The sequence below is a fragment of the Oncorhynchus kisutch genome, linkage group LG1 (genome assembly GCF_002021735.2).
Source record: "Oncorhynchus kisutch isolate 150728-3 linkage group LG1, Okis_V2, whole genome shotgun sequence".
Lineage (NCBI taxonomy): Eukaryota > Metazoa > Chordata > Actinopteri > Salmoniformes > Salmonidae > Oncorhynchus > Oncorhynchus kisutch.
In genome coordinates this window covers 66,264,917-66,291,508 of record NC_034174.2, presented here as the reverse complement: position 1 = coordinate 66,291,508, position 26,592 = coordinate 66,264,917, and the positions used below count along the sequence as shown (strand labels likewise).

Below are 26,592 nucleotides of genomic sequence, written 5' to 3'. Positions count from 1 at the left end.
TCACCCCAGTATCTCTACTTGCATATTCATCTTCTGCACATCTACCATTCCAGTGTTTAATTGCTATATTGTAATAACTTCGCCACCATGGCATATTTGTTGCCTTAATTAACTCCCTTATCTTACCTCATTTGCACTCACTGTATATAGACTTTTTGTTTTCTATTTTCTACTGTATTATTGACTGTATGTTTTGTTTACTCCATGTGTAACTCTGTGTTGTTGTATGTGTCGAATTGCTATGCTTTATCTTGGCCAGGTCGCAGTTGCAAATGAGAACTTGTTCTCAACTAGCCTACCTGGTTAAATAAAGGTGAAATAAAAAAAATACTCTTTGGTTTTGGTATTTCAATGCCTCATTCTGAACGTGGATATGTATGTGCTGGACCATATCATTGCAAAGTGGGATGTTATTACATTGGTAATAGTGCTTGAATGTGCATGAATCCTGGAACACACTTTCCTGTCAATAATAACAGGAACAATATCAAGATTTGTCACCTTTGGTTTGTCCCTCTCTGCATCCTCCTGAGCCTGATCTTGTGGAGTCTTTCCACATTCCTTTGAAGTTGGTCTCTGATGTTACAACCTCTTCATAGTCATCCCCAACAAAATATTTGGGACGGATCCAAACCACATCTCTGACGAAGGAGTGAGGCAGAGTTACACGGTGGATGTATTCTAACTTGTCGCTGTCAGTCAAAGGAGGGAATTCCTCCTGAGGAGGAAACACCTTCTGGGACAGTGCCCGTTTCCCAACCTGAGAGCTGCACTAATGGAAAATGTCCTTCTTTAGGTCTTCAGGTAGGGCAACTGTAAAGAACTTCCTCTGCAAAGCCTCTTCGCAGCTCTTAGCTATTGGACGCCTTGGGCTGCGGACTTGAAGCGGATAGGTGTCACTTGTACACCATCAAGATTCCCTCACAGATATAATTGGGAATGGTGGAGATGACCGCTGGGTCCTTCATGGCCACAAGTTTTTAAAATATTTTTAAAATATTTTTTAATCTTACTCATGGTGCCAAACGTACAGTGCCTTGCAAAAGTATTCATCCCCCTTGGCGTTTTTCCTATTTTGTTGCATTACAACCTGTAATTTAAATGGATTTTTATTTGGATTTCATGTAATGGACATACACAAAATAGTCCAAACTGGTGAAGTGAAATGAAAAAATTACCTGTTTCAAAAAATTCCCAAAAATAGAAAACAAAAGTGGTGTGTGCATATGTATTCAGCCCCTTTACTTTGAAGCCCCTAAATAAGATCTGGTGCAACCAATTACCTTAAGTCACATAATTAGTTAAATAAAGTCCACCTGTGTGCAATCGAAGTGTCACATAATCTGTCACATGATCTCGGTTCTGTTCTGAAAGGTCCCAGAGTCTGCAACACCACTAAGCAAGGTGCACCACCAAGCAAGCGGCACCATGAAGACCAAGGAGCTCTCCAAACAGGTCAGGGACAAAGTTGTGGAGAAGTACAGATCAGAGTTGGGTTTAAACAAAAATATCAGCAACTTTGAACATCCCACGGAGCACCGTTAAATCCATAAAAAAATGGAAAGAATATGGCACCACAACAAACCTGCCAAGAGAGGGCCGCCCACCTAAACTCACGGACCAGGCAAGGAGGGGCATTAATCAGAGAGGCAACAAAGAGACCAAAGATAACCCTGAAGGAGCTGAAAAGCTCCACAGCGGAGATTGGAGTATCTGTCCATAGGGCCATTTTAAGCAGTACACTCCACAGAGCTGGGCTTTACAGAAGATTGGCCAGAAAAAAATGCTTTAAGAAAATAATAAGCAAACACGTTTGGTGTTCGCCATAAGGCATGTGGGAGACTCCCCAAACATATGGAAGAAGGTACTCTGGTATGATGAGACTAATATTTAGATTTTTGGCCATCAAAGAAAACGCTATGTCTGGCACAAACCCAACACCTCTCACCACCCCGAGAACACCATCCCAGCATTATGCTGTGGAGATGTTTTTCATCAGCAGGACTGGGAAATGGGTCAGAATTTAAGGAATGATGGATGGTGCTAAATACAGGGAAATTCTTGAGGGAAACCTGTTTCAGTCTTCCAGAGATTTAAGACTGGGACGAAGGTTTACCTTCCATCAGGACAATGACCCTAAGCATACTGCTAAAGCAACACTCAAGTGGTTTAAGGGGAAACATTTAAATGTCTTGGAATGGCCTAGTCAAAGCCCAGACATCTATCCAATTGAGAATCTGTGGTATGACTTAAAGATTGATGTACACCAGCGGAATCCATTCAACTTGAAGGAGCTGGAGCAGTTTTGCCTTGAAGAATGGGTCAAAATCCCAGTGGCTAGATGTGCCAAGCTTATAGAGACATACCCCAGTAGACTTGCAGCTGTAATTGCTGCAAAAGGTAGCTCTACAAAGTATTGACTTTGGGGGGTGAATAGTTATGCACACTCAAGTTTTCTGTTGCATCTTCAAAGTGGTAGGCATGTTGTGTAAATCAAATTATACAAACCCCCTAAAAAACTATTTTAATTCCAGGTTGTAAGGCAACAAAATAGGAAAAATGTCAAGGGGGGTGAATACTTTCGCAAGCCACTGTATGTATCATGGCACTCTGCATTTGCAACGCTGTTTAATACTTAATTAAAAGTTCAAAGTAAACGCTATACATCAAATTCCTTATATTAAGCAAACTGGACAGCACGATTCTTGTATTTTTTTTTTTTACAGACAGCATGATTGTCTTGTTTTTAATTTATTTACAGACAGCAGGGGCACACTCCAACACCCAGCTTCTTCACCTGCAGGATCGTCTGAGACCAGCCACCCAGACAGCTGATGAAACTGTGGGTTTGCAAAACCAAATAATTTATGCGCAAACTGTCAAGAAACCGTCTCAGAGAAGCTCATCTGCATACTCAAATCAAATCAAATGTATTTATATAGCCCTTCGTACATCAGCTGATATCTCAAAGTGCTGTACAGAAACCCAACCTAAAACCCCAAACAGCAAGCAATGCAGGTGTAGAAGCACGGTGGCTAGGAAAAACTCCCTAGAAAGGCCAAAACCTAGGAAGAAACCTAGAGAGGAACCAGGCTATGAGGGGTGGCCAGTCCTCTTCTGGCTATGCCAGGTGGAGATTATAACAGAACATGGCCAAGATGTTCAAATGTTCATAAATGACCAGCATGGTCAAACAACAACAATCACAGGCAGAACAGCTGAAACTGGAGCAGCAGCACGGCCAGGTGGACTGGGTACAGCAAGGAGTCATCATGTCAGGTAGTCCTGAGGCATGGTCCTAGGGCTCAGGTCCTCCGAGAGAGAGAAAGAAAGAAAGAGAGAATTAGAGAGAGCATACTTAAATTCACACAGGACACCGGATAGGACAGGAGAAGTACTCCAGATATAACAAACTGACCCTAGCCCCCCGACACATAAACTACTACAGCATAAATACTGGAGGCTGAGACAGGAGGATATAACCCCACCCACTACTCGTCTTCTTCACCAGGGTCTATAGCAATTTGATAAGATCCTGAGGCCCATTGTTGTGCCATTCATCCGCCGCCATCACCTCATGTTTGAGCATGATAATGCACTGCCCCATGTCGCAAGGATATGTACACAATTACTGGAAGCTGAACATGTCCCAGTTCCTCCATGGCTTGCATACTCACCAGACATGTCACCCATTGACCATGTTAGGGATGCTCTGGATTAACATGTACAACAGTCTGTTCCAGTTCCTGCCAACATCCAGCAACTTCGCACAGCAACTTCGCATCATTGAAGAGGAGTGGGACAACATTCCACAGACCACAATCAACAGCCTGATTAACTCTATGCGAAGGAGATGTGGCAAATGGTGGTCACACCAGACACTGACTGGTAACTTTTTTTTGAAGGTATCTGTGACCAACTGATGCATATCTGTATTCCCAGTCATTTGAAATCAATAGATTAGGACCTAATTAATTTATTTCAATTGACGGATTTCCTTATAAGAAGTTGTTGCATGTCGCGTTTATATTTTTGTTTAGCAAGACAGTTAGGTGGGATTTCCATCGATGCCATCAGACCAAGGGCGAAATGGTGGTGTAGATATTGGGGGGACAAACACTAGACTTACACTTTTTACAGTTTAAAAACACATTTCCTGCAATTCTACACAGTTTGACATAACTTATTATGTCCCTCAAGGGCTGTTTTGAGGGATATTTTGAAAACGCAGTATACGTGGAAGGATAAGTCGTCACCATCATCAATGAAGGTATTTCACGGCAAATATATAGACACAAAATATGTAGAATGAGTTGTATTATAATGATGCACACATGGATATTTATTTATTTTAAAAAGACACAAAAGATGAAGACTGAGTTTTATTATAGTTTGAGTTTGCCTACCTTATGCCCAGTCCACATTTATATACAGTGGGGAGAACAAGTATTTGATACACTGCCGATTTTGCAGGTTTCCCTACTTACAAAGCGTGTAGAGGTCTATAATTTATCATAGGTACACTTCAACTGTGAGAGACGGAATCTAAAACAAAAATCCAGAAAATGCAAATGAATTACTTAAAAATCATACAATGTGATTTCCTGGATTTTTGTTTTAGATTCCATCTCTCACAGTTGAAGTGTACCTATGATAAAAATGACAGACCTCTACATACTTTGTAAGTAGGAAAACCTGCTAAATCGGCAGTGTATCAAATACTTGTTCTCCCCACTGTATGTGTATATATATATATATATATATATATATATATATATATATATATATATAATACTTGAGTGTGAACATACCATGGACACAGAATCTTGTTAAAGGTTGATCCTGACTTTCAAGTCTGTCAGCATTCACACGGTCATTCAGAATTTTTAATTACATTTTTTATAAATAACTTATTTTAAGTTGAAGAAATTATTGTGGGGGACGAATTGACCTATTCTGAATATTTGGCGGACATGTCCCCCCATCCCCAATGGCAATTTTGCCTATGCATCACAGCATACAGTACATGTCTAGCATGAACAGCTGGAGTCTATGCTGCATCAGTTGGGCTACAGGTGATCATGCTTATTGCTAATAGCACATCTGATAGTATAGTATCTCCAACCCTGTTCCTGGAGAGCTGTACTCCTGTAGGTTTTTGCTCCAACCCTAGTTGTAATTGACCTGGTTCAGCTTATCAAACAGCTAACTATTAGAATCAGGTGTGCTAGATTAGGGTTGGAGTGAAAACATACAGGACAGTAGCTCTCTAGGAACAGGGTTTGAGAGCCCTGATATTGACAATGCACAGGAACAAGGGTTCTCAACTCTTACCCTACGAGGTCCGGAGCCTGCTGGTTTTCTGTTTTACCTGATAATTAATTGCACCCACCTGGTGTCCCAGGTCTAAATTAGTCCCCGATTAGAGGGGAACAATGAAAAAAATGCAGTGGAACTGGATTTGAGGTCAAGAGGTGAGTAAGAGGGGGCTATATGCATGGTCCAATATGTTAAAAATAATTGTAAGATACAGTAATTTCTACAAATATGTTAATGTGCTCATTTCTGGTGGTGGAAACTATATTTTAGATGGGTGTCAACATCATGAAAAAAAATATATATACACATACATATACTGTATATAATTATATATATATAGTAGTCACCAGAACAGAGCTTGTCCTTCTACATAAAAATGATCCCGAGGAGGACACTGAACCCACTAAGCAAGGGGACTGGAATTGGTCAAACTTGCAGCTTAATACATGTAGAAAGTTAACCTCTTTCCCTAAAAACACAATGGTCATTACTTATTTTTGTACATGAAAGCAGAGGTTAACTTTTCCCTGCAAGCAATCGATCTGAGATCAACTTAAGTTTGCTTTAACCCTAAAGAACATTATGTGACAAACACATTTAAGTCAACTGTCCAGACATCAATCCATGAAGGGGATGAAGCACCGAGACCCTATAGCTTGGAAACACTCAATCCTTTTGTTTTCTGAAAATACAATTTTAAAATAAATTATTTTATTTTGTCATTAGCCATGCACATTTAGCATAGCGTTTCCCAAGCTCGGCCCACGTTTCGGGGCAGTGCACAACTGGCCCAGCGTCGTCTGGGTTTGGCCGTGGTAGGCCGTCATTGTAAAAAAAAAAAAAATGTTCTTAACTGACTTGCCTAGTTAAATAAAAGGTCATTAAAAAATATGTTTTTTTTGCCCGAGTACTACACAACTGATTCAAATATTCAAAGCTTGATGAGGAGATAGATATTTATAGGACCATGCCCCAGGACTACCTGACATGATGACTCCTTGCTGTCCCCAGTCCACCTGGCCATGCTGCTGCTCCAGTTTCAACTTCCACCTGACTGTGCTGCTGCTCCAGTTTCAACTGTTCTGCCTTATTATTATTCGACCATGCTGGTCATTTATGAACATTTGAACATCTTGGCCATGTTCTGTTATAATCTCCACCCGGCACAGCCAGAAGAGGACTGGCCACCCCACATAGCCTGGTTCCTCTCTAGGTTTCTTCCTAGGTATTGGCCTTTCTAGGGAGTTTTTCCTAGCCACCGTGCTTCTACACCTGCATTGCTTGCTGTTTGGGGTTTTAGGCTGGGTTTCTGTACAGCACTTTGAGATATCAGCTGATGTACGAAGGGCTATATAAATAAATTTGATTTGATTTGAAATCAGCTGTGTAATCATAGAGCAAAAACCAAAACGTGCACTCAGGGCAGGGCCACAGGACCAAGTTTGGGAAACCCTGATTTAGCAGACTCTTACCCAGAGCACTTTACAGGAGCAATTACGATTAAGTGCCTTGCACAAGGGCACATCCAATTTTTTTCACCTGTCAGCTCAGGGATTCAAACCAGCAACGTTTCAGTTACTGGCCCAATGATCTAGGCAACATGCCGCCCCTTGTAAAACAAATGACAGCCAGGTAAATACTTATACACACACCTTTTTCAAAATTCACCCTATGGTTCTCAGTGAGGGCAATCTCTCGTGAAGGCTGATGGGACCTGAATGAAGAAGGACAACACAGAATACAGTTTGAATGCTTTATTGAGGGGGTGGGTGACTGTAAAAAAGGAGCAAGCACCTGTAGTAAGCGCCTTAATACAAGTTATAAAAGATGGGCAATAGCTGGATATCTGAGAACTTCTGTTAAACAAAGGAAGTCTGAAATGTCACCCTATTCCCTATATAGTGCACTACTTCTGACCAGAGAGCTGTGGTTGAAAGTAGTGCACAATATAGGGATTAGGGTGCCATTTCAGACATACACAGGGGCTGTATCTATTACTGTGGTAGATTAGGTTTAGAGAGGGAAAAGCACCTGGTTCACTGAGACCAACATTAGGACCTTTTCAGTTTAGGTAAAATAACTCATCCACTGATCATTACTTAAAAATCAAATAAAAATCACATATTTTCAACCTGGGCTCAAGTCAGTGCACATAAACATTGGCATTATGTAACATAAGTTAGACAAAAATAAAAGGAACTCTACAAATGCCATTCCCTGGAAATTAGACAGAAATCTCTTTAAATACTGGGTGCAACTGTCTAAGGCAACTTTAAATTCGATAGAAAACAGGTCATCTAGAAGTAATGGTGTACAAAGCAGGAATGAAGCTATACAATGTCACATTACTCATTTTCCTTTCACACTGTACAGAGTCCACTTCCTTCAGCTCTGACCAGGCTGGCCAAAATACAAGGCAGTGCAACTTTCTATCCTACATTTTACTGGGTCTCCCAGACACATTGTATATACACATTCAGGACATACAATACAAACATAAATATGAGCAGGACTTTCTTTCCATCCCCAAGGCCCAGTTTAGGCATCCAGACATACTGGACATGATTTTCATATTGGCTATTCAATGAAATGTTGATCTCATTTTAAAATGCACGAGGTTCATATTTTTTTGTTGGGGGACATTTATAAATCTTTCTGATTAGTTAATTAAATATTTGAAAGAAAAATATAAAAAATGTAGGCTGTTATGCAGTTAGCTATATAAACAGTCAATAATGTATTCATTGAACAGAACTTATTGTGATACTACGTATAAAAGGTATAGCGCTGGTGTTCTCCCTTTTGGGTTAAAGGAATTGAAACACCAGAAACCTTAGATAAATAATAGTAGATAGCTTGTCAACTTTTATGTCATACGAATCGGAAATGTTTTATCAAACATATTTGCCTCAAACGGATCTTAATGTAGATCATAATAGACAAGTTATGACTTCTAATGTAATCTAATAACTTGTGACAGGCCCGAGAAAGCATTTTAATGTCGATTTTTTTCTCTCTTCATCTTATGACATGATTGTCATGCCAGACCAATATTTGGGACATATTTAGTTCATATCATAATGATATACACATAGCAAAGCACTACATTTAAACTCATTAGGAGGGAGTCTGTATTCAAAATAATTTGTAACTCTTCACTCAAAAAAAAAAATGCCAAAACCTAAATTAGATTTTCGATTTACAAAAAACCTCCCGAAAAGGGTATTATGTCTGAACATCATAAATATCTATACTTGCCCATGTATGTATGTGTGGATGTATGTTTGTACGCATATGCACAAATTCTTTTGCCGACTTAAGTTTTCCGAGTCTGGAACTGTGTAAGGTTTCAAAGTGGTCACCAAGGCCTCATAGGTATGCATGTTTTCTTTCTTTCCAACCAAATCATGTATTTGTTGGAAAAATCAATAATATTACTTTGATATTGAACAAGAATAGAATTACAAATACCGTTCAAACTATGTAAAAGGATATGCATGTAGTGCAATTTACTGAATAGGATTTGTTTGACTGAAAAAAGTACCTTGGATACTCGTGGGGCTTGAGGATCAACTTTGAAAAAACCTTATTCTGGAGCTTCAACAACAATAATATTTGTTATTATTAATATTGAAAAGAATGAAACATGGAAAAACAAGAAGGGGCAAGAGTGGCTGGAGTCTCCTTTGGGCTCGGGTACTTTGGTAGACTAAATCTATCCGTTTCGCTCTCATTCCTCCCTCAGGCCTGGTGACTGGATTTGGATATGGCGCTCAGAGCGTGAGGTCATCAGAACACAGCAGCCACGCTTATCTGTCTTTCTGGGAGAACACCTTTCGCTGTTATACGCATTCTGCCTACGTAGGTAAGCATGCTGCCCATAATTATATATATATATATTTTATCATTAATAACTTGACTGGAACAGTTGAGTCCGTGAGGGGGAGGATTGGTATGTACACCAGGCTACGAAGCCTCTGTGGGGGAGTAAGGAGAATGGGGCGTATGGGGCCTTTTTGGGGTTCACCCATCTTGGTATCCTCTCCTGCGGCCCTCTATGGGGTTTAGTTCATCAGGGCATGTCTGTATACAGTCGGTATACAGCACAGCTCAGCTCACAAGTTCTTGGTGTTTATGTGTGTTTTGTAATGCTTCGTGAGATGGTCGCTCCTCATGAACCGTTTCTGACACTGGTTGCACTCGAAGCGCTTGTCTCCTGCAAGGAAAAGACAGAATAAATGAGTGGTTTAATTTTCCTGCATAACACAAAACTATGAAACTATACCATTCTTCTCTGCTGCAAGGGAATCTCTGCTACAAATCTGAGTGCCAGCTTGAGTCCGGGAAACTACAGCAAAACTAACATACTGTATGTGCATCGTCTGCTTGAGTCCTGACATGTGGTGAAAACAATGGGGTATGAGAATGATTTGGCATATGGAGCATTGTCGACTGACTTGCTGTGTATGTACCTCCTGGGGTGTGTTCAGTAGGGGGAAAACATTTTCAAAAACAGGGGAGGTACTATCTGAACTTGTCCAATAAGAACACAGAATTTTATCCATTGAAAAACATTTTGCTACAGTGTCTTACTGAACATTACCCAGTGAGTGTTGTGCAGGCTGACCTACATTCATCCTACAGTGTGTATCAGTGTGTCCCCTACGGTGGACAGACCTGTGTGTGTCCTGGCGTGTCGCTGCAGCTCGTCACTGCGCGTGAAGCGTTTGCCACAGAAGACCCAGTTGCAGACGAAGGGCCGCTCGCCGGTATGCAGGCGCACGTGTGCCCGGAGGAGGGATGTTTTCCGGAACGTCTTCTCGCAGCCCGGGATGTGACAGATGTGCTTCCTCTTCCCCACCTCGCCGGGCCTGCACAACACAGAAAACACTAACTTAACTACACTATATATACACAAAAGTATGTGGACACCCCTTCAAATTAGTGGATTTGGCTATTTCAGCCACACCTGTTGTTGATAGGTGTATAAAATCAAGCAACCTCCATAGACACGCAACCTCCATAGACAAACATTGGCAGTAGAATGGCCTTTACTGAAGAGCTCAGTGACTTTCAACGTGGCACCGTCATAGGATGCCACCTTTCCAACAAGTCAGTTCGTCAAATTTCCCCCCTGCTAGAGTTGCCCTGGTCAACTATAAGTGCTGTATAGTGAAGTGGAAACGTCTAGGAGCATCATCGGCTCAGCCGGGAAATGGTAGGCCACACAAGCTCACAGAACGGGAGCCCCGAGTGCTGAAGTGCGTAAAAATCGTCTGCCCTTGGTTGCAACACTCACTACAGAGTTCCTCTGGAAGCGACGTCAGCACAAGAACTGTTCGTCTGAAGTTTAATGAAATGGGTTTACATGGCCGAGTAGCCCATCACAAGCCTAAGATCACCATGCGCAACGCCAAGCATCGACAAGTGTGGTGTAAAGCTCGCCGCCATTGGACACTAGAAGTGCGTTCTCTGGAGTGATGAATAATGCTTCACCATCTGGCAGTCCAACGGACTAATCTGGGTTTGGTGGATGCCAGGAGAACGCTACCTGACCCAATGCATTGTGCCAAATGTAAAGTCTGGTGGAGGAGGAATATTGGTCTGGGGCTGTTCATGTTTCGGGCTAGGCCCCTTAGTTCCAGTGAGGGGAAATCTTAACGCTAGAGCATACAATGACATTCTAGACGATTCCGTGCTTCCAACTTTGTGGCAACAGTTTGGGGAAGGCCCTTTCCTGTTTCAGTATGACAATGTCCCCATGCACAAACGAGGTCCATATAGAAATGGTTGTCGAGATCGATGTGGAACAACTTGAGCCCTGATCTCAACCCCATGCGAGGCCAGGCCTAATCGCCCAACATCAGTGCCCGTCCTCACTAATGCTCTTGTAGCTGAATGGAAGCAAGTCCCCGCTGCAATGTTCCAACATCTAGTGGAAAGCCTTCCCACAAGAGTGGAGGCTGTTATAGCAGCAAAGGGGGGGACCAACTCCATATTAATACCCATGATTTTGGAATGAGATGTTTGATGAGCAGGTGTCCACATACTTTTGGTCATGTAGTGTATTCACTATATTTCTGATTGATGCACAGGTATTTAACGCAGGAGGATGGAAAGTAGTTGCTTGCAATCGTGGTTGTTTCCCTGCCCCAATCTCACAAAAGGGTACATTTTGCCCTACAGGTATCAGTTTGTATCAACCAAGACTTTCCATATTGGTAAATAAATATATGGGTTTATACTGTATATCATGTTTTTTTCCACCAGGTGCTCAGGCCTGTCTCTAGTTTGCTAGTAAGAGCCACTTGCCTCTTCTCGGAGTCCTTACAGTTGGGGCAGGTGCAGGCCATGCGGCGTTTCTTCTCCCCAGGCTGGCCCTGCAGCTCCAGAGCCAGAGTCTGCTCCATCTGCACCTGGTGGCCCTGGGAGGTCACGCCGCCCAGCTGGAGGGCCCCGCCCTGCACCGTCTGCACTGTCAGGTGCTGCTGCCCTGAAAGAACAGTAGAGAAACTTTAACATATTGCACATGAGTAATAAACATATATTGTACATATATAAACATACATTACACAGACATGCCCACACACACATACTGACACACACATGCAGGCCTCCATTAGCTTGCTAAAAGTACATTGGAATGCAAACCATTTTTAAAGGAAGACAGTATGGAAATAGAGCGGATATGCCCTTGTGGATTTGGATACGGACAAGCAATTTTTATATTTGTCACGAACACACAGTACACACACACACCTCCTGCGTTGGTGATGGTGACGGGCACTCCTTGCACCTGGACCCCGTTGATGTTTATAGTCTGCACGGCCTGGCCCGCCGAAGAGAGCTGGGCCGCGTTCAATGCTATCATCCCCCCCGCTGGAGCTATTTTTGGTAGGGTCCTCTCCTTCCTGCCCCCCGCCAGTGTTCGCTTGGTGGCCCCCACGGACGACAGGGTGGTGGTGACCATGCTGGAGGGCGTTGTTGCTGTGGAAACTGTGGTTTCCTGGAGCTGCACAGTCTGCCATTCGCCTGATGCCGTTTTGATCAGCAGCTGAGAGGAGCACAGTGGTGTCAGACTAACATGGAACAAATCTGTCAGATTAGGACACAATTCTGTATTAAAGTCCCACTTCCATTACATTTCAGCTGTTTGGAAAGCACATGTGCAATCAAGACTCAATCATGGACACCCTTACTGACAGTTGTGGCTGCTTCGCGTGATGTATTGTTGTCGCTAACTTCTTGCCCTCTGTGCTGTTGTCTGTGCCCAATAATGTTTGTATGATGTTTTGTGCTGCTACCATGTTGTGATGCTACTATGTAGTTGTCATGTGGTGTTGCTACCATGCTGTATTGTCATGTGTTACTGCCATACTGTGTTGTTGTCTTGGGTCTTTCTTTATGTAGTGTTGTCTCATGTCGTGATGTGTGTTGTGCTATATTTATTTTTAATCCCAGCCCCCGTCCCTGCAGGAGTCCTTTTGCCTTTTGGTAGGCCATCAGTGTAAACCCAAATTTGTTCTTAACTGACTTGCCTAGTTAAAAAGGTTAAATAAATAAAAATTAAATAAATAAACATGTGGATAGCCTGGAGTGAGTGTAGAGAGGTGGTGTGCATGCAGCACCTGTAGGTATTTTGTGTGTGTGTGCATGACCTCATTGATAACTTCAGACTGACCGATCTACAAATCACCTTGCATCCTAAGTAACTACTCTGAGTAACTCCTAGATCTGTCAGTTTGCTGAGAGAGCTACATTGACGATCTCTAACAACTTGTGTGTGTACCTGAGTAGGCTCTGGCTGCAGGCTGGGTGCAGGCTGTCTCTGGGGGACCTGAGGCAGGGTGGCGGAGGCAGCCTGCACCACCTTCAGAGCCTGCTGGGGGATCTGGACCACCTGCTGCTCCTGTTTCTGCTGCACCAACTGTACCAGCTGCTGCTGGCCCGACCCGGTGTTCTGCACAATCAGAAGCTGGTTCCCCGCCTGGGGAGAACACCGAGAGAGCAGCAATGAAACATAGCCCTAAATCTGTCCAATACTTACTCATACAGGGACCCCAATATTGGAGGTTGAAGGGGTGATAGAGTAGGCTAACCCCCACGTAAAGCATTGCATTTTGAGTTTGAGAAATACAGATGAAATAATTAGATACTCATTTACACACACACACACACACACACTCAGACACATTCAGTAATTAGTACCCATTTGTAGCCCAATCAAGCAAGTGAATTGGTCCACAAGTCATGGTTGACCCCACACCAAATGCAGCAGAACAACAAACATACCTGAATAATATTCTCCCCAGCTTCTAACAATATAGTCTCCATCTGCTCTGGGGGCGGAGAGGTGGTCTGTGGTGGAGGGGCTGCTGCCACCAGCTTCTTTCTTCCTCGTCTGCCCTTTGTTGGCGGGGGAGGAGCTGCCGCTGGCTCATCTCCGGTGGCTACGTTGAGGGGCAGCGTGAGCCCGCTGGGCAGCCGCACCACGTTGGCTGCATTGGGTTTCCGCCCCCTGGGGGACGGCTTGATGGCCACCGTCTTCTGCGGGGTGATGGGCGCGGCAGCGGGCTGCGGCTGGGGGACCGTCATGGGCGTGGTGATGATGGCCTGGTTGGTACCCGGGATGAGCTGGATCTGTCCGCCCTGCTGCATCATCTGGATGGTCTGTGTGCCTCCCAGCTGCGGCATCACCTGGTATTGGATGTTGGATGTTTGATTCGAGCGGCCAGGGCTTTGCTGGATGGTGAGGACGATGGGGGTGCCGGGATTGTTGGAGCCCAGGCCCGCTGGCAGCTGGATCACATTTCCTTTAGCGGACAGGAAGCCCAGGTTTTTGGGAGGGGCGGGGGCGATGGGGGCGGGCTTGATGGGGAGGAGACGGCGAGGTTGGGGTTGGGTAGGAGGGGCACTGACAGGGGCCTGAGCAGCAGGGGGGCCGATCTTACTACAGGTGGCGGCCAGGAGGGCCAGTGGGGAGGGCTGGGAGTCCTGTAGACAGGACCAAAGAGAGATGGACAAATGGTTAGGGGTGCCACGAGTCGGACACAAATGATTTACTGCTGATACCAGACCTGGGCCAAATCCCTGCCATTCGCATGAAGAAGCGACGCCGATACAGGGGTCGCAGGTCCCGGGTGCCTTGTGAGAATTCATCGGTAAGTGGGTAACCCGCCTCTACCATCTGTCTTATTGGCCAACGTCCAGTTATTAAAGAATAAACTGGATGAGCTCTGTTCAAGAATATCCTACCAACAGGACATTAAAAACTGTAATATCTTAGGTTTCACAAGTCGTGGCAGATCGACGACATGGATAACATAAAGCTAGCTGGCTGGGTTTTCGATGCATTGGCAAGACAAAACCGCTGTCTCCGGTAAGGGGTGGCGGTCTGTGTCTATTTGTCAATAACAGCTGAATTGAATTGAATCCTACTGCACTGACTCCAACGCTCGTTGGATGTGGCAGGGCTTGCAAACTATTACGAACTACAAAGGGAAGCTCAGCCACGAGCTGCCAAGTGACATGAGCCTACGACACTGAAGCATGCATGAGAGCACCAGCTGTTCCCGACAACCGTGATCACGCTTTCCGTAGCCAATGTGAGTAAGTCCTTTAAACAGTCAACATTCACAAGGCTGCCGGGCCAGATGGATTAGCAGGACGTGTACTACGAGCATGCGCTGCGCCGAACCAACTGGCAAATGTATTCACTGACATTTTCAATCTCTCCCTGACCGAGTCTGTAATACCTACATGTTTCAAGCAGACCACCATAGTCCCTGTGCCCAAGAACACCAAGGTAATATGCCTATATTACTACCGACTCGTATGACTCAAATGTAGCCATGAAGTGCTTTGAAAGGCTGGTCATGGCTCACATCAACACCATCATGCCAGAAACCCTAGACCCACTCCAATTTGCACACCATTCCCAACAGATGACGCAATCTATATTGCACTCCACTGCCCTTTCCCACCTGGACAAAAGAAACACCTACATAAGAATGCTGTTCATTGACTACAGCTCAGCGTTCAACACCATAGTGCCCTCAAAGCTCATCACTAAGCTACAGACCTTGGGACTAAACACCTCGCTCTGCAAATGGATCCTGGACTTCCTCACGGGCCGCCCCCAGGTGGTACGGTTGGCAACAGCACATCTACCACGCTGATCCTCAACAAAGGGGCCCCTCGGGGATGTGTGCTTAGTCCCCCCCTGTACTCCCTGTTTGCCAACGACTGTGTGGCCAAGCACGACTCCAACACCATCATTAAGTTTGCAGAGAACACATGTGGTAGGCCTGATTACCGACAACGATGAGACAGCCTATAGGGAGGAGGTCAAAGTCCTGGCAATGTGGTATCAGGACAACAAACTCTCCCTCAAGGTGATCAAGACAAAGGAGATGATTGTGAACTACAGGAAAAGAGGGCAGAGCACGCCCCCTTTCTCATCGACGGGGCTGAAGTGGAGCAGTTTGAGAGCTTCAAGTTCCTTGGTGTCCACATCACCAACAAACTATCATGGTTCAAACACACCAAGACAGTCGTGAAGAGGGCACGACAAGAGCACTGGTTGCATCACCGCCTAGTATGGCAACTGCTCTGCCTCCAACCGCAAGGTGCTACAGAGGGTAGTGCCTTCGGCCGAGTATATCACAGGGGCCAAGCTTCCTGCCATCCAGGACCTCTATACCAGGCGGTGTCAGAGGAAGGCCCTAAAAGAAGGCCCTAAAAATGGCGAAATACTCCAGACTGTTCTCTCTGCCACCGCCCGGAAAGCGGTACCGGAACGCCAAGTCTATATCCAAAAGGCTTCTTAACAGCTTCTACCCCCATGCCATAAGACTGCTAAAGAGCTAATCAAATGGCTACCCAGGCAGTGACCCCCCTCCCCCTTTTACACTGATGCTACTTGCTATTTATTATCTATGCATAGTCACTTCACCCCTACCTACATTTTACCTCGACTAACCAGTACCTCCGCACATTGACTCGGTACCGGTACCCCCTGTATATAGCCTTGTTATTGTATTGTTGCTCTATTTTTTGGGGTTTATCTTTTGTTTATTTAGTAACTATTTTCTTAAAACGGCATTGTCAGTTAAGGGCTTGTAAGTAAGTATTTCATGGTAAGGTCTACACCTTTTGTATTTGGCCAAAAAAATTGCACCATGGATGGATATGGGCTGGGCGATATATTTAATTAGAATGTATGTTTTAGCGCAATGTTCCAAATGCCTGTATCACAAGAATCAAAGTTTTATTTTTGTTCGTTTTTATGAGCGTTTCCCCCTTTTTGGTCTCGTCTCCTGTGCTGTGTGCGTGCACCTTCCCAATCGCACAAACACCAAGCCCCTCCCCCTGCCACTCACCACAAGATCACTTCTTCCTCTCTGACAACAAGCAATTCCAACTTGCTATTTGCATTTGAGGTTTGGTCCAACAGAATCGGTTAATTCCCCTTCTAACGATACCCTTTATGTCTAAACTTATGTCTCAAAATTTAGAACAGATCATACTAAAACGGGAGTGTCAATGAACATGATTGTGGAAAATGAATGCTCAGTTTGTCGCATGCAGTATTGCAGTACGGTTAGTGATATATGTGATCCTTGGGACATGCCTACCCTAAATCTTACCTAGCCCCAAACATTTAAAATGTCAACTTCAATGGGGTAGGGACGTCCCAAAGATTCCAGATAGCCAATATCATTGCAGTACCATGTACCGCTAGCAGCATTTTAGCCACATACTGTTATGTGCTAGCTGTCTAGTCTGTGTTTTATACATTTGCAATGAGCATAAAAAGACGCATTTATATAAGGTATTGGCAACTCGTTCTCATTCTGAGAAATAAACATCTTATCCAGGTAGGTCACTTGATTTCAACATCTAAACAAAGTGAACAGGCTGTTGGAGACTGACAGCAGGGTGTATTCATAACAGTTCAACTGTTCTACGCTGCTAGCAAGCAAATAGATCCACGTTGGCTAGACTTCAAATATAAAAATTAGCTGGCTACCCAATGGCACGTGGGCTTGTGCTTGAGAAATTACTTATGATACCCGTGTACATTTTCTATTATGCCTATTACAAGAAGAACATTATTAGTGGATGTGCATTGTGCATGGTTCCAGTATATATTTTTTTAATCAAAAAAGGGCATTTTCATAGACTTGAAAGCCAGATCAGTGATTATTGCAAAAAAAAAAAACAGGTTAAACTATTTAAATTAAATTGTTAGTGTGTCTTATGGCTTATATTTAGCCTAGGTATATTTTTTATAATCGCTGAATTCATTAGATTGCAGTGTATTGACCTTTAATTGTGGGTCATTTCAGCAAGCCATGACACCCACCATCTCAGATTGCTCTGAAATTGTTTCTGTAGTTAGAAACATATGATTTGCATTCCTGAAACATTATTTTGTTGAAATATGATTTGATCTCTGAGAAATTAAGCTAATTGATTGCACCCAAATTGCCCATTTTAAAATGTGTAGGATTCATATAATCTTCCATAAATATAGTACCCAACATCCGATTTGGACCATAATTCTTGCTAACAGTGAGGAATCTTATAAAATGATGAAAAGCCACCCACGGACCTCCCACACCCCACGCCAATCCCACCCCAACAACCAGTATCAGTTCTCTTTCTGACAGTAGTATGGAACTGCTGCTTGGAGTATTGCTTCTTTGTAATGTATTCCTGGTGAATCTTGGTGATGTTTCCCACCGTTCAGAGAAAATAGCCATTGAAGTCACTTGCATTCTTTACCATAAATTAATGTGAAAGTACCTAGTTTTGCACACTAGATGCCGCTGTTCCTGCTTCTGCCACCACACCCTATATCCACTTTGTTGTTCTCCTGTGTTTATTAAACGTATCACAAAATAGTTTTTGCAACTTTGGATAGAAAACCAATGGCTATTGCTCATGATGAAAATAAATTGTGTGGTCATCCTCACAAATCAAGCCAGTCCTCCATGAATGCAATTCAGTTTTTCCTTCTCTTAGGCTTAATTTGTGTCCAGGAAAATCCCCTCTGTGTCTGACTACCTTAAAGAAAGGTCTGGATTAGACCATTCCTGGTGATAGGCGAACAAGCAAACCATTAGGCTACACCAGTTCTAATGGCCTCCATCCTACGGACTCCAATGGTCTTCAATAATAAAAAGTCCTAAAACACACACTGTATAGTGTTTTGCAATGGTAATGGTATTGGGTTGGGTATAATGGTAAATGTCACTAGTCACACTACATAGAGATATTTTCTAATCATTTTATTTAAAAAACATACGACTTCCATGCAATGGTTTATAATTGTACTTTTTTAGGGTTGTCACAACATTTAGCACATTTCTCCATCAAAGTTTTGGGCCTGTAGAAAAAGTATTCACCATACGGATAGCCCTCTCAGAGAGCTCCAATGTTTTGGACTATTCAAGGAGAATTGGGTTGAAACATTAGGTAGCTAAGAGAAGGTCAACCTGAATTGCTTTCATGGAGGACTGGCTTGACCACACAATTTATTTTCATCATGAGCAACAGCTATTGGTTTTCTACCCAAAGTTGCAAAGAAAATGTTAATCCATTTCATAAACACAAGAGACTGGCAAAATTGATAAAAGGGTGTGGTGGCAGTGGCAACAGAGAAAAACCTGGTACTTTCACACTAATTTATTGTAAAGAATGCAAGTGAATTCAAAGGCTAATTTCAATGAACATCAGGAAAAAACATCACCAGATTCATATACAGTTGAAGTCGCAAGTTTACATACACTTAGGTTGGAGTCATTAAAACTAGTTTTTCAACCACTCCACCAATTTCTTGTTAACAGGCTATAGTTTTGGCAAGTCAGTTAGGACATCTACTTTGTGGATGACAAGTAATTTTTTCAACAATTGTTTACAGACAGATTATTTCACTTATGATTCACTGTATGGCACAACATACGGTGATCGCTACATAAAGTCATATTAAACATTCATGAAAATACAAGTGTCTCACATGTATCGAAAGCCTAGAATCTTGCTAATCCAACTGCGTTGTCAGATTTTTAAAAGGATTTACTGCGAAAGAATACGATGCGATTATCTGAGCATAGAGCCCCATAAAAAACAACAATTTTAACCAGCACAGGCGTAACATATTCACAAACTGCATTAAAATAAATTGTTTACCTTTGACGATCTTCGTCTGTTTGCAATTCCAATGCTCATTGTTACACAATAAATGATATTTTGTTTGATAAAATCCGTTTTTATAGCCTAACACAAAACATTTTGTGAACCGCTTGTGTCGTGAATTCCGTCTCATTCCATTTTCGACAACACATTCCAGGTAAATAACCCACACAGAACGTGACTTTTCCAGTCATGTTTGGTTTCACTGCAATCAACTGGTTTGTTTGTAACACAATCAAACCTGATGGGCAATTTCACGGGACGTATTGACTGAAAGAAACCGATTTGAAGAAAACAAGTCATGACATCATTGTGCACCAATGATTTGCCCGCTGTTTCGTTGATTGACTGTCTTTTAACCCAATGACCACTGATCGTCTTGAACTCTAGCTGGGTAGATAGCCAATGAGCTGAGCTAAACGGCAATAGGCCATGTTTATGTGTTGCAAGACCAACCCATGTAGTAAGCTCCAGCGTAAAGTGAGTCATTCGCTATTGAAGTTTCATACCGGAAGGAGAAACACATATTACGCATTGCATTATTTGGTAAACGCGCAGATTCAGCTGTTTATATATCAATCATTATGGTGACTAAATCAGGGAAAGCTAAATCTAAGTCTAGATATACAGATGTACAGATGTTAGAATACCATTTTGGTATTTTGTAAATAGTTATTTGTTTCAAAATGTATACCTTCACCAATTTGGCCACTTGGGTACATTTGGGCTACTTGTGTGGGACACCTGGGTGATTCATTTTGGAAGTTATCATTCTGAAACTTTGCACAAGTACTGTTGCCCTCTTATATTTTTCACTGAAATTGTCCCCATCATCCTATCTGAATGTTTGTTTTATCTTGTTCATTTTAAAGATGATACAAAAATAAAAATAAAATTCATTGTTTTATCTAAACCAGATCTATTGTGTTATATTCTCCTACATTCAATTCACATTTCCACAAACTTCAGAGTGTTTTCTTTCAAATGGTACCAAGAATATGCAAATCCTTGGTTCTGTGCCTGAGCTACAGGCTGTTAGATTTGGGTATGTCTTCAGGCGGAAATTGCACAAAGTAGGGGGGAGCTCTAAGGGTTAACAAACACTAAGTTGACTGTGCCTTTAAACAGCTTGGAAAATTCCAGAAAATGATGTCATGGCTTTAGAAGCTTCTGATAGGCTAATTGGATCATTTGAGTCAATTGGAGGTGTACCTGTGGATGTATTTCCAGGCCTACCTTCAAACTCAATGCCTCTTTACTTTGACGTCATGGGAAAATCTAAAGAAATCAGCCAAGACCTCAGAAAACAATTGTAGACCTCCACAAGTCTGGTTCATCCTTGGGAGCAATTTCCAAACGCCTGAAGGTACCACGTTCATCTGTACAAACAATAGGACGCAAGTATAAAAACCATGGGATCATACAGCCATCATACCGCTCAGGAAGGAGACGCGTTCTGTCTCCTAGAGATGAACGTACTTTGGTGCAAAAAGTGCAAATCAATACCAGAACAACAGCAAAGGACCCTGTGAAGATGCTGGAGGAAACAGGTACAAAATTATCTATATCCACAGTAAAACGAGTCCAATATCGACATAACCTGAAAGGCCACTCAGCAAGGAAGAAGCCACTGCTCCAAAACTGCTATATAAAAGCCAGACTACGGTTTGCAACTGCACATGGGGAAACAAGATCGTGCTTTTTGGAGAAATGTCCTCTGGTCTGATGAAACAAAAATAGAACTGTTTGGCCATAATGACCATCGTTATGTTTGGAGGGAAAAGGGGGAGGCTTGCAACCCGAAGAACACCATCTCAAACGTGAAGCACAGGGGTGGCAGCATCATGTTGTGGGAGTGCTTTGCTGCAGGAGGGACTGGTGCACTTCACAAAATAGATGGCATGAGGGAGGAAAATTATGTGGATATATTGAAGCAACATTTCAAGATATCAGTCAGGAAGTTAAAGCTTGGTCGCAAATGGGTCTTCCAAATGGACAATGACCCCAAGCATACTTCCAAAGTTGTGGAAAAATGTCTTAAGGACAACAAAGTCAAGGTATTGGAGTGGCAATCACAAAGCCCTGACCACAATCCTATAGAGAATTTGTGGGTAGAACTGAAAAAGCGTGTGCAAGCAAGGAGGCTACAAACCTGACTCAGTTACAGCAGCTGTCAGGAGTGGGCCAAAATTCAACCAACTTATTGTGGGAAGCTTGTGGAAGGCTACCTGAAACGTTTGACCCAAGTTAAACAATTTAAAGGCAATGCTACCAAATACTAAATGAGTGTATGTAATCTTCTGACCCACTGGGAATGTGATGAAAGAAATAAAAGCTGAAAGAAATCACTCTACTATTTTTCTGACATTTCACATTCTTAAAAATAAAGTGGTGATCCTAACTGACCTAAGACAGGGAATTTTTACTAGGATTAAATGTCGAGAATTTTGAATGTAGTGTATGTAAACTTTAACTGTGTGTGTGTGTATATATATATATATATTAAACTTTGAAGGAACAATACTCCACACAGTAGCTCCATACTACTTGTTAGAGAGAGAACTGATACTGTACTCTGGTTGTTGGGTGGGCTTGGCGTGGGGGGTCCGTGGGTGGCTTTTAAATTTTTTATTGGATTCCTCATGTCTTACTCATTGTTAGGAATAATTATGGTCCAAATTGGATGTTAGGTACTATATTTATTGAATATTATATGAATCCTATAAATTAAAATGGCCTATTTGGATGCAATCAATTGGCTTAATTTCTCAGTTATGAAATTATATTTCAACAAAACGTTTCAGGAATGCTAATCTTATGCATTTCTAACTACAGAAATGATTTCTGAACAATCTGAGTTTGTGAGTGTCGAAATGCTCTTTCTTGTGCTTTTTGAAGTGGAATGACTCTAGTGCAACAAAGCTTTTTTTTTAAAGAGATATATCGTGAATTTCACCCAGCCCTAGGTGGAACACAGTTTACATACAGGAGGTTAAGCTACATCTCACCATAGGCTACCAATAAAATACATAAACTATTAACGTCATGATTCACAATAGGATGGCATTGCTGACTCAGTATGCAAGCTAAAGTCAAATAATGAACCCCTTAGTTACTTTTAAGACACCACTGGGTGATATTTACACATCCAAGAACAAGCAGGAAGTAGTCTAGCTGGGACTCACTTGAGAGGAAGTGGCAGAGGGCTGGAGATACTCGCTGGGACTGACAGCAACAGTGGTGGCCATACTGTCCTGTTGATCTGCAACACACATGGAAACACTCATTGCATATACTGTAAATAGTCTAACACATTTCAAGTACCAAAAATAATGGTCGCTGTCAATACCTCTGCTGCAGAGATTCATGTAAAGGCATTCAAATAAGACAGTTCAAAGGAAATGGGAACTGCAACTCCAATAGATGAGTTGTGGATGGCTAGCTACCACCCCGTGAATGCCAGTCACCGCAGATGTGTGTAAATTGCGTGACCTTTAATCCGTAATAAAAGGGCGGGTCTATGACAAAAAAAAAGATTGTCAGAAACATGCATTGCCAACTACAACTCCTCGTCTACGAAGTACAAAATTAAAAAGCCCTAAACAAAAGTACAGTATAATAGCTAGCAAATAGGCACAGTAGAGGGCTACGACTTGTGTACAGTGAGTTAGTGACTACCGTACCTGTCTGACTTGTCACGCTATCTCACAAACAGCTCGAGCATGATAATGTATCGCGAGAGTATCAATAAAAATGTGGACTGTACATAAAATTTGCACTGTGGATTATTGGGGTCAGTTGCAATCATGACCAATGTGACTGTCTCTTTAAAATCTGATATTTTGTGTTTAGAAAAAAATATGTTTGAGCGCGGCCTGAAAATAGCGCCGCCATCAAACGTACACAGATAGCTTCTTGCTAACTAAACGGTTTGCTGGCTAACTGGCAGTCAGAAAATAAACAATTAGATAGCATTGCAAATACTTTTTAGTGCAGCTGACTTTTCGAACTGAGTGGAATGGACAGCCCATGGCGATACGGGCATGTGGAGTTTGTTTTAATGTGAAATATCGAAAATGATTAGCATCAATGTATAGCTAACGGTAGCTGGAATTACAAACAGGATTCAGCTTTACTGGCTAGTATGCTAAGCTAGATACGCGTAGCAAATCAAACTCTTTGATACTGGAAAAAAGGCAGCCCTTTTCCGGAAATGCATTAGCTGGCTTGCACAATACTCCTATTCAACCTTAAACATAAGGAATTTCCAGCACAAACTGTTCAATGTGTTTTGTTTAACACAGACCAAATTGTTTTACGAAGTACAATGTAATATAAACACCAATGTTTTAATTCCTACCCACCGCTCATGACGACACTCGCTCTCCGTGAGCCTTCAAGAGCAAGCCCCTGGAAGATTCCGCCCACGCTCATAGACCAATCCACGCGCTGTTGTTCAATGAAGGATGCCCAGGCCAGCCAATCGACAAGAGCTCTCAGTGTGATTGAAATTAAATGTAGCCAATGAATAACCTGAATCCTCTCACAACCGTCGATGGACGCAATTTTAACCAATGGAGTATATAGATTAGTGTCAATAGGGTGGGTTTTAAGGAACAGGTGGACTAGGCAAAGGGCCTATTATAATGCCTTTACATTTAAATGACGTCTATAATGTCCAATAAGAGCTCTATGGGACAAATCGGTCAAACTCAGAATGACATCCATTTTGATCAATGAGCTTGTTTTAAGCCATTTGAATCAGATACTACCTGCGACAAAAGCACAGATACAGTATGTTATTAGAATGGATAGGCTATACTCAGTTTGTCATAGTCAACACACAATAAGGCTTACGGATAACAAGGTAGGAAGGCATTGCTGATAAGAGCACAAGGCAAACTGTTACAAACATGTTTATCACTCAAACTAAATTACAGCAGATCTGTAGTGATGTAGGTCCTCGGGTAATCTATAGTAATAACATGTGCATGTTTTCTAAATACTCACCTACACCTTTGTCAATATCCCAGTCATTAGTAATCTGTTACAGGTGTAGCGCAATCATTGAGTGCATGCAAAATAGGCTTATTATGCATGATGATCAAGCTTGCAAAATGATGTCTAGGGGAACTATCAGATGTGCATTTCTGTTTATTAAAACATTATAGTACCACTTTACACTAGTACCTAGTGGCCTACCCTTAGGCTGATTTGATTTATGACATGGATAATAAGCCTATAGAGCAGGGGTATTCAACTATTACCCTACAAGGTCCGGAGCCTGCAAGTGTTCTGTTCTACCTGATAATTAATTTTAAACACCTTGTGTGCCAGGTCCAGGTCTAAATCAGTCCCTGATTAGAGGGGAACAATGAAAACAAGCAGTGGCACTGGCTTCAAGGTCCAGAGTTGAGTTTGATGGGTATAGAGGGCAAGAATTTGAAACCAGTCAGCAACAAGAGACCAGTTAATGGTTAGAGTAATTTCCATTTCAACACAATCAGTAAAACAATTATACAAAAAAAATCAGCTCAGAATTTAAAAATCAAATGATTAAACTCTTAGTGTAGATCTGCTGGGCCTTCATATCTAATTTCCTATTTCAATGTATCATCACAAACCCATTCACACAACTGGATTCTCTCTATAGAGGCAAATCACCAATACTGCTGGCATAGTTAGCTGTCAAGTTCATCTGTTGTTCATCCATTGAGCTGGCCCCCAACATAGGAGCATGTGTGAATGAGCAGTCCTTGTTCTCCTAAAATCATCCTTCCTCTGTGTGTGTGAGTCTGTGTGTGTGTGAGAGTCTGTGTGTGTGAGAGTCTGTGTGTGTGTGCATGTGTGCATGCATGAATAGGATAACAATGAAAAAAGAGCACTATGACATAAGCATACGTTTGGTAGGGGGGAACTAAAAAGCAAAGCAGTCAAAATGACAGGATGAGTTGATGTTTTTGTCAAGTGCAAGTGTTAAAAACTATTCTGTGTTAAGATTGCCTTTATGCTTTGCATGCCTCTTGCCCCCACAACTATACAACAGGGTGTGTGTTGTCATTGGTGGTTTAGTTATCAAGAGTGTATGACAGAGTAAAAACATTTGACATTGATGCTGTTTACACTTCTACTTAATTATTACATCAGTCTGTATGTATTGAAAGGGCCATGTTCATCATTACCACAAAAACACCCACACAGGGAACTAACATACACTGAGTGTACAAAACATTAGGATCAACTTCCTAATATTGAGATGTGCCCCCTCATGAAGGCCTGCATGTGTGTGTCAGTGGTCATGTGTCACTATGTACAGTGGGGCAAAAAAAAAAGTATTTAGTCAGCCACCAATTGTGCAAGTTCTCCCACTTAAAAAGATGAGAGAGGCCTGTAATTTTCATCATAGGTACACTTCAACTATGACAGACAAAATGAGAAAAGAAAACCCAGAAAATCACATTGTAGGATTTTTAATTAATTAATTTGCAAACTATGGTGGAAAATGAGTATTTGGTCACCTACAAACAAGCAAGATTTCTGGCTCTCACAGATCTGTAACTTCTTCTTTAAGAGGCTCCTCTGTCCTTCACTCGTTACCTGTATTAATGGCACCTGTTTGAACTTGTTATCAGTATAAAAGACACCTGTCCACAACCTCAAACAGTCACACTCCAAACTCCACTATGGCCAAGACCAAAGAGCTGTCAAAGGACACCAGAAACAAAATTGTAGACCTGCACAAGGCTGGGAAGACTGAATCTGCAATAGGTAAGCAGCTTGGTTTGAAGAAATCAACTGTGGGAGCAATTATTAGGAAATGGAAGACATACAAGACCACTGATAATCTCCCTCGATCTGGGGTTCCACGCAAGATCTCACCCCGTGGGGTCAAAATGATCACAAGAACGGTGAGCAAAAATCCCAGAACCACACAGGGGGACCTAGTGAATGACCTGCAGAGAGCTGGGACCAAAGTAACAAAGCCTACCATCAGTAACATACTACGCCGCCAGGGACTCAAATCCTGCAGTGCCAGACGTGTCCCCCTGCTTAAGCCAGTACATGTCTAGGCGA

The 26,592-nt window shown here is 42.4% G+C and overlaps 1 protein-coding gene across 5 annotated transcripts; it reads right to left on the bottom strand.

The window, feature by feature from the left end:
- Positions 1 to 7,058: 7,058 nt before the first annotated feature.
- Positions 7,059 to 24,268, bottom strand: LOC109889026 (transcription factor Sp2). 5 transcript variants are annotated; one of them, XM_031830483.1, is made up of 9 exons: positions 23,883 to 23,920; positions 22,868 to 23,036; positions 22,704 to 22,780; positions 13,612 to 14,313; positions 13,109 to 13,306; positions 12,079 to 12,373; positions 11,632 to 11,812; positions 9,997 to 10,190; positions 7,059 to 9,535 (listed from the first exon to the last, which is right to left on the bottom strand). In XM_031830483.1, exons 2-9 carry the CDS (start codon positions 22,884 to 22,886, stop codon positions 9,435 to 9,437), a joined length of 1,767 nt encoding a protein of 588 aa, XP_031686343.1. In that variant the 5' UTR covers positions 22,887 to 23,036; positions 23,883 to 23,920; the 3' UTR covers positions 7,059 to 9,434. The 5 variants fall into 5 exon arrangements, with proteins under 5 accessions (XP_031686343.1, XP_020335768.1, XP_020335777.2 ...); XM_020480179.2 differs by lacking the exon at positions 23,883 to 23,920 and adding an exon at positions 23,202 to 23,863; XM_020480188.2 differs by lacking the exon at positions 22,868 to 23,036 and having other exon boundaries at positions 23,883 to 24,268.
- Between the last annotated feature and the right edge of the window lie 2,324 nt (positions 24,269 to 26,592).